The following is a 16,913-nucleotide window of genomic DNA, read 5'->3' on the forward strand; positions in this document are numbered from 1 at the left end:
TCTGTGAATCATGCCCAGGTACAACAAAGAAAACTTGGCAAGACCCTAAACTATAACTGGGGAAAAAATAAGCAAAAAATCAGGAGCAAGCAAAACATTATTCTTATATTAGATTCCTAGTGAACTGCACAGACATCCCTACATCTTCAGAAGCAAAAGTATTTCCCCAATCAGCAAATTAATTATTGGAAGAAATAACAGTATCAGTTTATTCATTAAACACTACTGTACAAAGCTGAGGATAAAGCATTTATTAATCTGAAACTCATCCACATCAGATGATTACAGCAAAAATACATCACACAGATGCCTTTAGCAACATGTTGAAGCTGTTAATTCATACAAATATAACTGCTGATCTTAAGAAGCAAAGCAAGCTTTCCAATACACATGGTAATTGTATTTAAGTAATATTACTTTTCTTTTTATTCTTACAAACACACATAATGCAACAGCATGTGACTAGATGATACTGACAGAAGTCATCTTCATGCAAGCTCAAGCTTAAGTAATTCTTTGAGAATTTATCTAATATCAGAAATATAGGGCCATGTCCATAGGGTCACATAGTGCCAAACAACAGTATTTCCATATTTTTAGCCAACTTTCTTTCTACAACCTTCTTTATAATAAAAAAAGTGTTAGCAATTCTTGAGTGGAAAGTAACTACCCAAGAAGCACAATGACTAGGAGAGGGAATGTGTGTGTGAGCATGTGCATGTTTCTGTGTATCTATATATATTTATATGCATGTACATGCACATGTGTGTATATACACATGAAAAAAACCCCTGAATTTTAAAAATCCAGGATTTTGAGCAATTAAAACGATATGAAAATCACACTGGTTCTTTGCTGCCTTCTTCATATGCTTTATTCCTAGCACTTAAAAAACAACATAAATTTTCTTTTGACTCAATTACTCAGCAAGACTTCGTACAAATCCTCATTTGCACCACAAAAACTGCCTTTGCAAGTCTTAGGTGAGGACTGCTCCAGGTAGCCCCTCGGGTGAGGCACAGCAGCTCAGCTCCATAGAGCTCCAGGGACACAGGTTAATGCTCTACCTCGACCTTTACACAGTCATAGCATAAAACAAACACTACACTCTATATGCTGCTATATAGGAAATATAATTATCATAATCTACCATCATTCATTTCAGGATAAATTTGAATCTCAAAAAATCTGCATCAGTCAAAAGTATGTAATATCTACAAAGCAGGTGAACCGCAACACACAAAAGTTTCCTCCCCACCACACCTCCAAGATGCTGCCATTTCCATTTGTCTTACAATTCATCTGTAGTTGGCTATCTTTATACATTCATTAGAGCTAAAATTGGTTAATTCAAATTGGTTAAAAAAAATAAAGTGAAAAAAGGAATGGTGACATTGAGACCTATTTTTTGTCTTCCATATAAACCAAAAAGTTATCTGAGATTTCAGAGTGCAGTTAGATCACATTTGCAGTTAGATCACATTTGTCGAAGACTCGACACTAAAACACTGCGCACCTCATGAAGTGACCATTCTGCACCTGACACTGCTGCCAAAGACAAGCGCAAGTGTGCATTGTTATTAAAGGAGCATAAGCCTCAGCACTGTGTCTCAAAAGAGACTTTAGACAAATTTTTTATTTTGAATTTGCCCATTTCTGCAGTGTTATTTTTATTAAATACTCAGGAGAAGAATCTCAGAAGACACTACTCTACGCCAGTGACATAGTCATTTATCTATGCCAAACACCATGATACGACAATGGCCTGTGATATAGGGACTTAAATTAATATGTAGAATCACCTCCACGAGTGCCAAGGAATATTAAAGATCCTGTCTGACTAGCAGTGTCTGAACAAGGGACTGGCATAGATGAGGAATCAGAGCCTAATCCCCATTGTGTGTCATAGGATATTGCCACTTTCACACTCAGGTCTGTCTTGTGGAACTGATTCAGAGAGTAATTACAGCTCAGATAAGCCTTTTTTGGAATATGTGCAATTAATTCTCCACTAAAAAAAAAAAGGAGAAAGAAGCCTGACACTTTAATAATGTTCAAGTACACCTAAGCTGTTCCTTTTCTGCTCCTAATGTTTCCTAAATATTAGAATGAAAGAGGATTTGAAAGTACTTGCAACTGCCTGTTCTTACGTAAATCATCCATGGGTGTGTAATATCCCCTCATAAAATAGCTAACAAAATAATACTATAAACCAGCAGAATATAGAGCAGATAAGTAATCAGTGTAAAAATTAATCTAGAAATTTTATTTTTTTAAATATAAGGATTATTATTCTTTTCAAATAGGAATTACTTCATTTCTTGAAAAGTTCAAGGGTGACTTTTAAAAATTTAAAAATAGAATGGACTAATAAAAATTTCTTTTTCCTAACAATTCAAAAAATGGTATTCACCATGAGTTCATTATTTTTCCAAATCTCACTTTTAGCCTGTCAAAACAAGTTGTAATTCTAACACTGTACAATTCAAGGCATCTACACTGGCATAACTACATTTCCAGGTGATTTTTATACTTAACCTGAGTGTCCTTAATAAACAGTTCATCAGCAGGATTTAAGGGCATCTTGGGCTTCTGTCCCACTTCAAAGCTGAACAACAAGTACTCATCTTTACAATGCTTCAAAACTGAAGCAATTGGCTAATTGCCAATTATTGAAATCAACCTGCAGGAAAGAGCTAAGCTTGCCATCATCCTACCTTCCAGAAATACACTACATATAGGGGAAAACAAAACAGTACACCAAACTAACAATAAAAAAAAACCCCACCAAACACTGCAAGTCCCTCTGCATTCCCCTCCCCACTCCAAATAACTTGACATAGATTTTGGACAAGGAGGCAGAACTTGTTTACAATTTGCAAACAAAAAAAACAGCCAACCAACCAAAAGAGCAGTTACGGTTTGTTGAGCTGATTTTAGAATATCTAGTCCTAACACATGAATTTTTACAGCTTGAGGTAAAGCTCACTTAGCTATCCCTGTACCCAGCTATTCTACAAATGTAAAAAGTCTAACATTTGATAAAGAGCCACTTCCACAGTAGAAAAATACCTCCAACAGCTGGGCTCTAAGGGGGATTAATTTCCTGACCTAGTTTTTCCTCCAGTTCCACGTAGCATCCGCCCAAAACTGCCTCACTACATTTTTCATTTTGATGGGACAACACACATGACTCAAGTTACACAGGGACATCAAGGTTGAAAGGATAACATTGTTAATGCTCATTTTTCAGTGCTAAAGCTGCTGTACCAATGACAGCTGTAGAATAAATGTTACTGTAAGCAGCAGTCAGTTATTTTTGCCACTATACCATGAAAACATTTTCTGCTTGAAGTACTCACACTGTAGAGGAAAAATACTCGTTTGTAAAAGGTACACACAGATGCAGTTTCAGGGAGAGGTTGGTAGGAGACAGTTGAGGTTTCAAATATCTTTCTGTGTCCAAGGAAAATTGAGACTTTCAGGTTTTTGTTGTTGTTTTTGTTTGTTTTGTTTTGTTTTTAATTTTAGGGGTGAAAAGAGAACAAGAGCAAGCAAATGAATCCTTTTAGCAAACCCTGCAGAAGGGATTCACTTCTTTTTTTTTTTTTTTCTGCATAAGAGAACATTTTCAAAAACAGCTACAGCACTAAGACAGAACAGTGCTTTGAACCCAAATTTTAAGTTCCTGCTCAGGTTCATGATTTCCAAAGAACTTCAGAGCAGTTTTGGATGCCTGACATGTTGGAAGTCAAACTCTCCTCCAATTCCTGAAAAGGGTATTTTTCCAGGAGATGAGAGAACAGAGTTACGAATTACACTGCTTTGTCTACCTATATTTATTCCTTCAAAGACAACAGACATACTTCTGGTGACCAAGAGAGTCAATCCAAAATTATCAGTAAAGAACAAAACAAAGAAAATGGCCTTTCATCCACCAGTACCCCCAAGTCTTTCTCAGCAGGCCTGCACTCAATCTCTTTGCCCTGCAGCCTGAATTGATTCTGGGGGTTGCCCTGACCCAGGTCCAGGACCTTGCACTTGGTCTTACTGAACCTCATGAGATTTGCATAGGTCTTCTTGAGTTTGTCCAGGTCCCTCTGGATGACATCATGTCCCTCAGGCGTGTCAATTGTACCACTAAACCTGTGTCATCCACAAACTTGCTGAGGGTGCACTCGATCATACTGACAAAGATATTAAACAGTACTGGTCTCAGTATAAACCCTTGAGGGACACCTTGTCACTGACCTCCATCTGGACATTGAGCCGCTGACCACCACCCTCTGGATGTGACCACCCAACCAATTCCTCATCCACCAAAAAGTCCACCCATCAAATCCACCTCTCTCCAATTCAGAGAGAAGAATGTCGTAGGGGACCATGTCAAAGCCCTTACAGAAGGCATCTGCAGCTCTTCCCTTGTCGACTGACGTAGTGACTCTACCACAGAAGGCCACTAGGTTGGTCAGGCAGGACTTGCCCATGGTGAAGTCATGCTGACTGTCTCGAACCACCTCCCTTCATAATGCACTCAAATGCAGTAGAAACACTTTTTAAAAAGTATTTCAAAAATTTAAAAAAAAAAAAAGTAAATAAAAAGGAGGGAGAGGGGAAGACGACCAGAAAGTTCTAGAAAAACTAAAGAAACAAAAGCTCCTTGAGAGCCAAAATTTACCTGAAGTTCACTTTAGGTTAGTTGCAGAGTTCTGCAGAAAAACTAATTAACCAAAGGTTTTAAGTTGGATGCTCGCGAATAGATTCAATGGAAAATCACAAGGAAAAACGGATTTTCACATACTTTTCTCAAGAAGTACAAAACTGACTCCCACTCAATTTGATTTTTATGTTTAAGTTTTATCTCTGAACTAACATAATGATGCCAAGATTTTAAGACAGGTAGGCTGTATTTACAACTATTATATTTTCATATTCAAAATGACAATGTTCTGAAGATGGGTTGCCCTAAGACAGGAGAATAAAAATGGTAGTTATCCATCAAGTGCTATGTCTGCAATATATTGTAGCTACGTGAAAAGGTGTACAAGTTTCATTAGGCAAAATTACTGTTCTACTTAAGTTTTTGTGAAAATTCACTTTCCTAATATTTGCAGTCTTACAAACACAAAAGTAACTGTAGGATTTGCAGAATATTAAAGCATGTTTTGCATCAATTTTGGCTGATTTTATATAAGTGAAGAAAACATTTTTATCAGCATTTTCTAGCTGATATTTACTGATACCTAGCTGAAATTTACTTCATTTTTAACAGCTCTAAAAAGAGAGCTTACTTTCCCCAAACAGTCCACTGCATGCAGCTCCTCAGAACACCTCAAGCAATGAGGAGCAAACCACAAAAAGCTCCCTCTGGGAAGGCAGATAAACAAAAAGGGGATTGCAATGACTGCCCAACACCTAGAGCAGCCTCGTTAGTCCGCAGGATGGTGGGCGAAGCTGCAGCAGGAGCTTCCTTTGAGGGCCTGGGGCCTTGCGAAAAGCCCCAGAGCAAACCAGAGATTGGGAACTCTGGGTGTATCCTTTGACGAGCCTCAATATTTAGTAGTGCCATGGTGGCAGGGCCCAGGGCACATCCATGAAGAGTAGACTGGATGCACAGTGCAAGAGATGGTGGTCAGAGGGACTGGAGCCCTGCTGCTCTTCCCACTCTTCAGAGGACTTCAAGTTGCATTGTCAGTCTCATAGAGGCTCCTTACAGGCATCAGGGAAGCAATAGGGTGTCACTTTAAGTATATTGAGGCTTTTTAGATGCTTAAGATCAAAACTGTAGTTGCAAAGAGCTGCTCCATAGCTGCCTAACTTCAGAGAAGCCTAAGCTGAGTGGGCGCTTCCCCTGTCAGACTGCTGAGGTCCTTCAATAAGCAGACTTTAGTGATCCCATGGAAGCTAACAAAGCAATGCAGTTGCATTCTTCCGTGAAGACTGTCAAAATGTTCAGTTCTGACACAAGTTCTAAGTGTGTTTTAGTGAGCTCTTCTACTAGATTGTCACTTTAATTCTAGCCGCTCTAGAAATCCTGGCAGCGTTTAAAACATCACATTCTTAAACTAATCAGCCCCCCCAATTTTTTACTAATAAATAGTACTGCAGAAGAATACACAGTAGAGATTTTTAAAAAATACACAGATGGCCAAGCTAGTATATTGACTCCATCCTTAAACACCTCATGCACAAAAATGCTTTCTTTTTTTTTTTTTCCAGTTCTGTGGGCACCCACTACTCCTAGTTGTTTTTCGTTTGTTTTGGTTTGTTTTTTCGGGGTTTTTTGTGGTTTTTGTTTTTTTTTTTTCTAGTAGGCTTCATAACCTTAAGTTCAGCTCCTGGCACGTTCATCTCCCAGTCTGGCTTTACTTAGCTCATAGGAGTAAATGAGATATACCAAGTCCTTTAAAAACGTATTACAAATTACTATATGTGGTCTCAAGACTCCATGTTTTACTCTCTCTCTCAAGTCCTAGAGTATCAAAACTGAAGTCAGTTAACCATGGATTAAATCCATGATATCTACTTTCACTCATATGGAAATCCTTATTTCATGACCCTAGGAAGATGTACTTTTCTGTCTATTATGAGATACAGGAACTAAATTCCCTGTGGGACTTTTTTCTGCAACTGACATACATACAGATGAACTTTGACAACAGTTAACAGCAAATGAGCTATAGCTCACTGTATCAATTCAGGATAATTTTACTCTGACAAAACTGTCGATCAGTTAAATAGTATATCTTCTGAACTAGACTGATACAAAATTAATGCTCCAGGACTGTGCAGAAGCTTGATGCTCCCCATGTTCCATTTTGTCATTTAATTTTAGATAATAATTACATAATACATCATTTCTTAATGTAGCCAAATATGAAACAAAGAATATTGATGACCTATATTTATTTTGCAGATGTTAATACAGCAAAAGAATCTTTCATCCTTGAGCAGCATTACATTTTTCCCCATGCAAATTGAAACTTAGCCATTTTTTGCTGGTGTAAGAGTGTACGGGTGGTTTTGGCCAGAATACAGAAGATGCAGCAATGGATGGATTTGAATTCATTCTGCCCAGGCTCTGAGGTAGCCACCAGGCATGAGACAGAAAGGCATAAAAAGCCTCTGAGCTAGATCCTCAGAATTAGTTCTAATTAAGAACTAATTAGGGAAACAACTCCACCTCCCAAAGAGTGCTTATACAAAAGCACAGGTGCCTGCACATCTGTAGCTTCCATGGAAGCAATGCATGTGCTGAACATCTTTTTGAATGTCGTGACCCTAACATGCTTTCTCTGCAGAGTCTAAGTTCTTTGTATCTGAGACCAGAGGTGGAAAAATTTCTCTCCTTTACCGAATACCGAAGACATACATCCTTTAATCATGTTCCATCAAAAATGAAATTTTAAAATAATGTTAGTACAGTCTTAATAGCACAATAAAATGCATCTTCATGTGTTTAGGTTTTTTGATTGCTGTATCACATATTTCATCTCATTCAGTCACTTGAGTATTCTGTCTACCCTTAAAACGGTAGTACTCAATCATTAGTAGCTCATATGCTAAGGAAACGTTCAGCGAGTTTAAGAATATTTCTTATTTTACTTAAATTAAAGACACCTATTATGGAGGGGAAAAAAAAAGTATTTAATTTATTTAATTTTCTACTGAACAGTCTTGTAGATGTGAAAAACAGCTCATGGGAGAAGTATTCACAATTCATCAGGACATGTGCATGGCCCTTCCAAGATTTCTGGCATATGTATACAGTGCTGTACTACTTCTCTGCCTCTTTGATACCACAAGAAAACAGTCAACACAGTCTTTTAAAGAAACTTCTATGAGCAGGGCATCTAGACGGCAGCCACTTCAGAGGCTGACAAGTCCCTAGAAAGGTACACTGAGTGTTACCAGTGTTTATCGGAATGACCTAACATAGCCTTAGGCTAGCTATTCTGTAGCAGGTGTGAAATTCTATTTCTTTAGCTTCTGGTCTTAATGAGTGACATTATCAGGTAAATGAACAAACAAACAAACAATTGTTTCTCCAGCTTACCAGCTCCTCACGAAGTTGGGCTATGAGTTCATCTCTCTCCTTCAGCTGCAGCTTCAGCACTAAGCATTCATCTTTTATTCCATCCTATAAAAACATCAAAAGAGACGTTACAATAGGCTTAATGCTTTTACTTGGCTCTTGACAAGAAAAGGCTGTTTCACATATTGAGAGATAATTACGTTCAAGTAATGAAACTCAATTCTCCTTTGTCATGTGTGGTATTTTCAATAACACATTCTAAGTTCCTGCATAAACAAATTAATGCATCCAAAGACATTACACAGAAACGTGAATAGCTCCCTGCACAGAAGTCCATTTCATTGTTTTCTGAATCTTTCAAGCCTTTTTACTGAAGATCCTATCAGGTCATTTATTTTCAGTTAAGAAATTGCTATAAAATGTTATAATTTTATTCATACAAAACAACATTAGAGAAATATCAATTCTGAAGCATTATAGTGGAGCTCTTGATCTTGCAGAGGATGAGAAAGAAAGCACAACAGACATTCACAGGTAAAGCACCCTTCGTATGCATACATCTTTTGTCCCCTATCAGCCAAAACAGCAGCAATTCTGGTATTAACAGGGTGAAGGAAAGATAATAGCTACCACTTAGCGATATAACCATTGACTACAACGCAAATTGACTTGCATGAAAAATGAACCTAATGGCTAAGACTGTAGCCAAACCCAGGTCCATGAGGTAGTGTGCAAGTTGTCCTCAGGCAATTCTATGAGTTCATGTAAGTCTAAACACCTTATTTGGAGAAGAAATGTCAATCACATATTTTTGTCTTGTTCTGATAAACATCCAAGAGGAGATATCAAATGACTGAATTGTTGAAGAATAACAATACAACAAACTAACCAGCCAAGCAGCTGGTTGTACAACTATAAATGAAGCACTATTTTTACATGTTTCTAATACAGAGACATATTTACAATGTTTGAGAAATTTACTGGTTTGGAGTATCATTTTCCAAAAGAATCTAAGGAATGAGGGCGAGATAATAACAAAAAGCTTGAGGTTTGAGATAAGGACAAGGATAGACCATTCAAGTTACCATTACAGGCAAAACAGACTTGACATGGGGACTACTATTTATTTATCATTATTAATAAAACCAAAACAGGATAATGAGAAAGAGAACAAAATAACTCCCCCTCACCCCTCCCTCTTCCCAGGCTTAAATTTGTGTTCAATTATCTCTACCTCCTTCCCCTCCCTGAGTGGCATAGGGCGAGAACAGGGAATGAGGGGGTTACGGTCAGTTCATCACACATCGCTTTACACTGCTGCTTACTCCCTGGGGGAAGAACCTCTCATGCTCCTCCCCTGCTCCAGCATAAGGTCCCTCCCATAGGGACAGTTCTTCACAGATTGCTCCAGCGTGGGGTCCTTTCCACGAGTTGCAGTCACACAGAAACCGGCTGCCCCAGCAGGCCCTCCACAGGCCACAGCCTCCTTCAGGCATCCACCTACCCCGACATGGGGTCCTCCACGGGCGGCAGGTGGATCTCTGCTCCTCCATGGACCTCCATGGGCTGCAGGGGGACAGCCTGCCTCACCATGGGCTGCAGGGGAATCTCTGCCAGGAGCCGCATTACTCCTCCCCCTCCTTCTGAACTGACCTTGGCGTCTGCAGCCGTTTCTCTCACCAGAAATCCTTCACAATCAGCTCAGGCAGACGACTCTCGGGTTTTCTTGACATCTCATCTCCTCTCCACTTCTTGTGGCCAGGCTGGGCCCAGTCAGACCCAGTTGGCCACCCGGCGAGAGGCCAGAAGCTGAGGCCTGCAAGGCCCACAGGGTTCGTGCCTCCTCCTCTCTTCCCCCGCTCTTCTGCTTCTTCTTTCTTTTTTTCTCCCCCCCCGCCCCATTTTCCCCCTTCTTAAATACGTTATCGCAGAGGCGTTATCTGGGAACATTCTGTCACCAATTGGCTCAGCCCTGGCCAGTGGCTGGTCCACTCTGGTGGACAAAGGGGAGCAATTTCTATCAGCTTCTTGCAGAAGCTGCCACCGTAGCCCCCCTCACTAAACAAAACCAACACACTATTGTACCTCAATTTCTAGTTACTTTATTCAGACTTCTTTTTGTCAGTACAGTTTCACATTGTTGCTATCTCCTGATTTTCCCCTTTTTAACATAAAATAAAAAAGGTTAGAGGAATACACAGTGGGAGAAGGAAAACAACAAGGTCCCATAACCAAGAGTATGACAGAAATAGCTTTTAGAAAGCATGCACAAGCAAATATAGCAATAAGGCATGTACTACTGTATGCCAACTAGACCAAGAAAGATTTTTGAGATGAGCTTTGGCACTAGATTTTGTCTAAGAGGCAATGCAGACCTTGCTTGGACTAGTTAGAGCTTGAGAAAGGCTTTGCATCCCAGAGCTTCCCAAGATTAAACGTAAAAATAATAAATAAATGAAGTAATAATAATTTTTTAAAAATCACAGCTCATCTCTCCCATGCACCCATCTGGATCTTCCTCACCCACAAAGGGGACTGACCCCTCTTGCACAGCACAGTTCTCCAGGCACTTAACTTCTATATTCCATGCAACAATTTCCTCATGCAATATAGATTGTAACTGTCGTTACAGTTTGTAGGAAAATATCTAGGGCTACACTAATTTTTCCCGTGTCTTGCCACATATCAGCAAAACTCTGATTAACACTTGCCAGTGTGACATAGTTCTTGTAAATCAATACTCTGAATTATTGTAAAAGACTGTGTCAAAAATTTGTCTCAACATTGTTGAAACAGCGGGCCACCACCCGAGCAATGGCTTCCCGTTATCTTGCAAGGCAACTCCTGTTGTCTTGCAAACCTGAATGCAGAGCTGGTTCCGAGAAACCTAGCCCTACCCCCGGCATGCACCCAGAGATACATATCACCCGGTAATGGGCATGCATATCACCGTGTAATGGATCACCCGGTAATGGGCATGCATATCGCCACCAGGTGAGCGGTGCGGCTAGGAAAACCAGCTCTTAAAATACAATGAAAACAAGCAACATAAAAAGGGACACTTCTGGACTGAGACAGAGAGATTTCTTCGAGACACTTCTTCGACACTACAGACTCAGACTTTTTCTTCTACACTTCTACACTTCACTTCATTCAACAGAATACACATTCTCCGGAATACACATCCACGGAATCGACATTGAGATGACCAGCACCGGATGGATCTTCACCCCATCGAGCGAACTGAACTGTCGGGACGCTGCAGCTCCATAGTGGTAGCTATTACAACCGAAACTCTTTTCCCTCTTTCCTTCCTTTCTCTCCTTTCTCTTCCATTTACAAACTTCTTATTGGGTTAATAAAGCTACCTCGCACTTGACTCTGTTTTGAGTCTTAATTCTGTTCCTGAGAATATGAACAAAACCACGCTCCGGTGTGTGTGAGGTCGGTCCAGCCGCCCCTAGCCTCCCAGACTCATCTGAGGTCGGCTAGAACGCAAGGGGGCCTTCCTCTCATCCAAAATCCGAACGTGACAATTATCAGCTCCTGTGTGGACCTTTGCAGCTTGGTAAAAGCACATCCTGCAATTTCTGGGGGACCCACTGCGCTGGGACAGTTAAGACTACGAGAGTTGGACAATATCCTGCATGCATGTATGTCGTAGTTCAGCCCTGATCGGGACCAGACTACACAGTCTCTCTCTCACTCCCCCCACCCTCCAAGAGAATAGGGGGAGATGATATAAGAAAAATGGCTCAAGGTTTGAGATAAGGACAGGGAGAAATCCTTAAAGTTACCGTCACGGGCAAAACAGACTCGACTTGGGGAAAACTATTCATTTATTTCTAAAACTAGCAGGAGAATGAGACAGGGAACAAGATAACCTCCCCGCATCACTCCCTCTTCCCGGGCTTAATATTATCTCTACTACCTCCCCTCCCGAGCGGCACGGGGTGGGGAAAAGGGAACGGGGGTCGCGGTCAGTTCATCACGCGTTGTTTTACGACGCTGTATCATCGTCAGGGGAAGAACTCCTCGCATTCCTCCTCTGCTCCAGCGTGGAGTCCCTCCCACAGGCCACAGTCCTTCGTGAAACTGCTCTGGCGTGGGTCCTCTCTTCCACGGGGTGTAGTCCCTCCAGAACAGCTGTCCCAGCGGGCCCTCCACGGGCCACAGCCTCCTTCAGGCCTCCACCTGCTCTGGCATGGGGTCCTCCACGGGCTGCAGGTGGATCTCTGCCCCTCCGTGGACCTCCATGGGCTGCAGGGGGACAACCTGCTCCACCATGGTCTTCACCACGAGTTGCAGAGGAATCTTGGCCAGGAGCCATATTACTCCTCCCCCTCCTTCTTCACTGCCCTTGGCGTCTGCAGCCGTTCCTCACAACAGGCTGGCAGACATCTCTCAGGATCCTTTTTACATCTTATTCACTTCTCATCTCCTCTCCACTTCTTGCAGCCGGGCTGGGCCGAGTCGGGCCCAGTCGGCTGCCCGGCGGGAGACCAGAGGCTGAGGCCTGCAAGGCCCATGAGGCTCGCGCCTCCCCCTCTCTGCCCCCCGCTCAGCTGCTTCACATCTTCTCCTCCTCTTTTTTCCTGTTTTCGCCTACTTAAATATGTTATCGCAGAGGCGTTATCACGGGACATTCTGCTACCAATTGGCTCGGCCTTGGCCAGCAGCGGGTCCGCCCTAGGCCCGGCCGAGTCCACTGAACAAAGGGGAGCGACTTCTAGCAGTTTCCTACAGAAGCTACCACCTTAGGCCCCCCCTCACTAACAAAACCAGAACAGAAGGCTACCAGTCCAATGACAAGATGGATGCTATGAAAATATTAGTCAACACTCTCAATAATTGAATCATATGCTCTACGCATGTGTTCTTAAGCTAACTGTATACACTACAGCTTTGAGGCCATTTTGTTAAGCTTAATAAATTGTATGTACTATATATTACATACCATATTACATATTATAATTATATTCTCCCTATTTTTATGAATGTTGTTCATGAACTTATGGGAAAAAAAGAATAAGAATTGTGTTCTTCATTGCAGTGAGCACGTTTGTATCAGGACGTTTTCTCCAGGACTCTGCAAATGATTTCTAAAAAGAAGTCAAATAACAGCTCATTCTTAAAGAGAACTGTTAGACACAGCACGCTGTGTAAACAAAGTGCTGCATCTTCAAACTACTTTCTTCTATTAAACAGAGGCAATCAAAAAGTTTTGTAGTCTAAATTCCAGGTGTACTTCATAAAAATGCAAAAGCAGATGTGTGCAATGTGTCAGTCATATTTTCCTCACTTATATTCTCTGATATGGTAAAAAAGTCCAATATTTAAGTGTATATTCACTATGGAGCTGCTATTTTTATTGTAAAAGTTTATGGTCAGAATGTTCTTCAAATTATCATCTTTGTACGTCTTCAAATTATCACCCTTTTACTTATTTTCAGTTGTAGTCTATGACAGTGATTGCTATGTCTCAGTGCTAGTATTTTCCTATTTTAGTTTAATTTTGTCCACCTGGGAAAATGTTAAACACAAAAGCAAATCTGTTTCTCATCACATCAGGTCACAAGATGACAAATTGTACAGCTGCAGCAGGTTATGCATAAGTGCCAAAAAAGCATAATAATTTCCATTTTGAAAACTTACTTTATACCTCTTCGTCCTTTGGAACAAATAGGCATATTGTGCTTACAGTAATCAAAGCACTATAAACGGAATTAACCAAGTATTATGGAAGATAAATTTACTGCAATTTTACTTTGATACTAAACAGAATATGCTGCCAAAATAGTATCATAAAATTCAAATATTATAAAACTCATTTGATAAATGTGCTGAATTTCCGACAGTAAGTAGATTGTTTATCAACTTAAGGTACTGCAAAAATCAGCAATGACTTAGGATGTAGTTTTTGAAAAATATCACCCTGGAACAAACTAAACTAAGAAATTCAAAACTGAATATCAGGATCACAAAGCTACATAAATGGCATAATAGTTGAAGCTTCCTTTAAGTTATCCAGCAGATTCATACAGCAAAATTAATAAGTTTCTGCATAATCATCTAGAATATTCAAAGAAAACAGGTTATTTTAACATGTACAGGATTTTTATGCCAGCAGTGCAGGAGTCTAGACTACGTACAGGGTTATGGATGTTTTTTACAGTTCACTTTATACCACCTGGCATCTGAAAAGCATCAAATACTTTTGTGGATCTTACTGGAAATTTGTACAGAAACACCATTACCAATCTCCAAACTCATACCCCATCTGTGTTAATATGTATCATATTGACACACACATTTGTATTGAAAGGAAAAGAATCTACATATCTGAGATTATTCATGTGAGCAGACTTTTGGATGTTACAGACTGTTTTCAGAAATAGGGTTTTTGTCATATCATGAATAGTTTTACTGGTTATTGTTATTATTATTATTATTATTGTTTTAATGACAGTTTTAATGATCTTAACATGAGGCAGTGAACCTGAGATTGCATTATTTGTTTCAGGTGTCAAAATGAAGTCACTGGTCCATCTTTGAGAGATGATTCCCTGAGGTATTTACACCACGATACCATTATGTACACTGTATGACTTTCCAGTATTTTATTTTCCCTGTGTCCACTCAAGCTCTACATATTGTATCAATTTATATCTATCATATCAATTCCTTTCAGTTACACCAAGAGAGAAACGAGTTGGCTGGCTGCAATTCCTCACATGTGCAGAGCACATTGATTTTGCTTCTTTGGCTCATCTGCTGTTTTGGTGCGGTGCCAGCCCAGTTAGTCTTGGCTGGAGTCCTGACAATGCTCCCAAAGACCAGCCTCTGACTACAGGCAATAGTCACACTTAAATCACCTGCTTCTCGTGTCACGCTGCTGTGCCAGTTGTTGCTCAAGCCCAGCACAAGGGTGAGGGGAAGTCCACGCTTCCAAAATTCCTGTTAAAGCACAATATGGCAAGACAAAGAGACCTCCCAAGCCCACCTCGAGTCAACAGAAACAGTCTCACCACAGAGGATGTTTCCAGTATGAATTAAACAAGTTATTAAAATCCCAAATCAGCTGTGCAAGCTATGGTCGTATCAGAAACAGACAGCACTGTGTGTATCTTGCAATGCAACTACAACATTCAAATGCCATATCTAAAGGAACAGCTCTATATTTCATTTCTTGATCACAAAATCAAATGGAGTTTGGAGAGCACAGAATCTGCTCTTATAATGATAAATAAGAGTGATTAAGCCTCATAAAACGTTATGCAATTCTATGCCATGTTCTACATAAGTTCACAGAATTTCACAGAATTATTATCAAGATTGGAAAAGGCCTAAAAGATCATCCAGTCCAACCATCACCAATACTTCTCAGCTAAATCATATCCCTCAACACAACATCCAAACGTTTCTTGAACACCCCCATGGTCGGTGACTCCACCACCTCCCTGGGCAGTGCATTCCAGTGCCTGACTACCCTTTCCGAGAAGTAATATTTCCTAATGTCCAGCCTGAATGAATCTCCCCTGGCGCAGCTTGAAACCATTGCCTCTAGTTCTATCACTGTCTACACGAGAGAAAAGGCTGGCCCCTAGCTCACTACAGCCTCCCTTCAGGAAGTTATAGAGAGCTATAAGGTCTCCCCTGAGCCTCCTCTTCTCCAGACTGAACAATCCCAGCTCCCTCAGCCGCTCCTCATAAGGCCTGTGCTCCAGACCCCTCACCAGCTTCGCAGCCCTCCTCTGAACGCGTTCCAGGGCCTCAATGTCTTTCTTGCAGTGAGGGGCCCAAAACTGAACACAGTACTCGAGGTGCGGCCTCACCAGTGCCGAGTACAGGGGGACAATTACCTCCCTGTTCCTGCTAGTAACACTGTTTTTGATCCAAGCCAGGATGCCGTTGGCCTTCTTGGCCACCCGGGCACACTGTTGGCTCAGGCTCAGCCGAGCATCAATCAGTACCCCCAGGTCCGTTTCCTCCACACAGTCCTCCAGCCACTCCGCCCCAAGCCTATAGCGCTGCCTGGGGTTGTTGTGGCCGAAGTGCAGGACTCGGCATTTGGTCTTGTTGAACCTCATCCCATTGGCTTCAGCCCAGCTCTCCAGCCTGTCCAGATCCCTCTGTAGGGCCTCGCTACCCCCAGGCAGATCCACACTCCCAGCCAATTTGGTGTAATCTGCGAACTTACTGAGGGTGCACTCAATGCCCTCATCCAGATCATCAATAAAGATATTGAAGAGGACAGGCCCCAGCACCGACCCCTGGGGAACACCACTTGTGACCGCTAGCCAGCTGGATTTAACTCCATTCACCACCACTCTCTGAGCCCGGCCCTCCAGCCAGCTCCTTACCCAGCCAAGAGTGTACCCATCCAAGCCATGGGCTGCCAGCTTCTGCAGGAGAATACCGTGGGAGACAGTGTCAAAGGCTTTGCTGAAGTCTAGGTAGACCACATCAACAGCCTTTCCCTCATCCAGCAGATGGGTCACTTGATCATAAAAGGAGATCAGGTTGGTCAAACAGGACCTGCCCTTCATGAACCCATGCTGGCTAGGCCTGATCCCCCGGCCATCCCGCACATGCCGCATGATCTCCCTCAAGACTATCTGTTCCATAACCTTCCCTGTAACCGAGGTCAGGCTAACAGGCCTGTAGTTCCCCGGATCCTCCTTACAACCTTTCTTGTAAATGGGAGTCACGTTGGCAGTCCTCCAGTCTTCCGGGACCTCACCAGTCAACAAGGAGCGCTGATAGATGATGGAAAGCAGCTCGGCTATCACCTCCGCCAGTTCCCTCAGCACTCTTGGGTGGATCTCATCTGGCCCCATGGACTTGTGGCAGTCCAGTTGGAGTAGTAAGTCTCTGA

General features: G+C 41.6%; 1 protein-coding gene across 3 annotated transcripts in view; it reads right to left on the reverse strand.

Annotated features, from left to right (window-relative positions):
* The window catches only part of CCSER1 (coiled-coil serine rich protein 1), a 704,856-nt gene that overhangs the window by 312,077 nt on the left and 375,866 nt on the right, over nt 1-16,913 (reverse strand). For all 3 annotated transcript variants that reach the window (XM_086746418.1, XM_086746420.1, XM_086746419.1), the window contains one exon: nt 8,057-8,140. In XM_086746418.1, coding sequence (XP_086602544.1) covers nt 8,057-8,140 — 84 coding nt within the window. The remainder of the gene's footprint in view (nt 1-8,056; nt 8,141-16,913) is intronic.

This window comes from Chlamydotis macqueenii, chromosome 4 (genome assembly GCF_036417535.1).
Source record: "Chlamydotis macqueenii isolate bChlMac1 chromosome 4, bChlMac1.mat, whole genome shotgun sequence".
Taxonomy (NCBI): Eukaryota; Metazoa; Chordata; class Aves; order Otidiformes; family Otididae; genus Chlamydotis; species Chlamydotis macqueenii.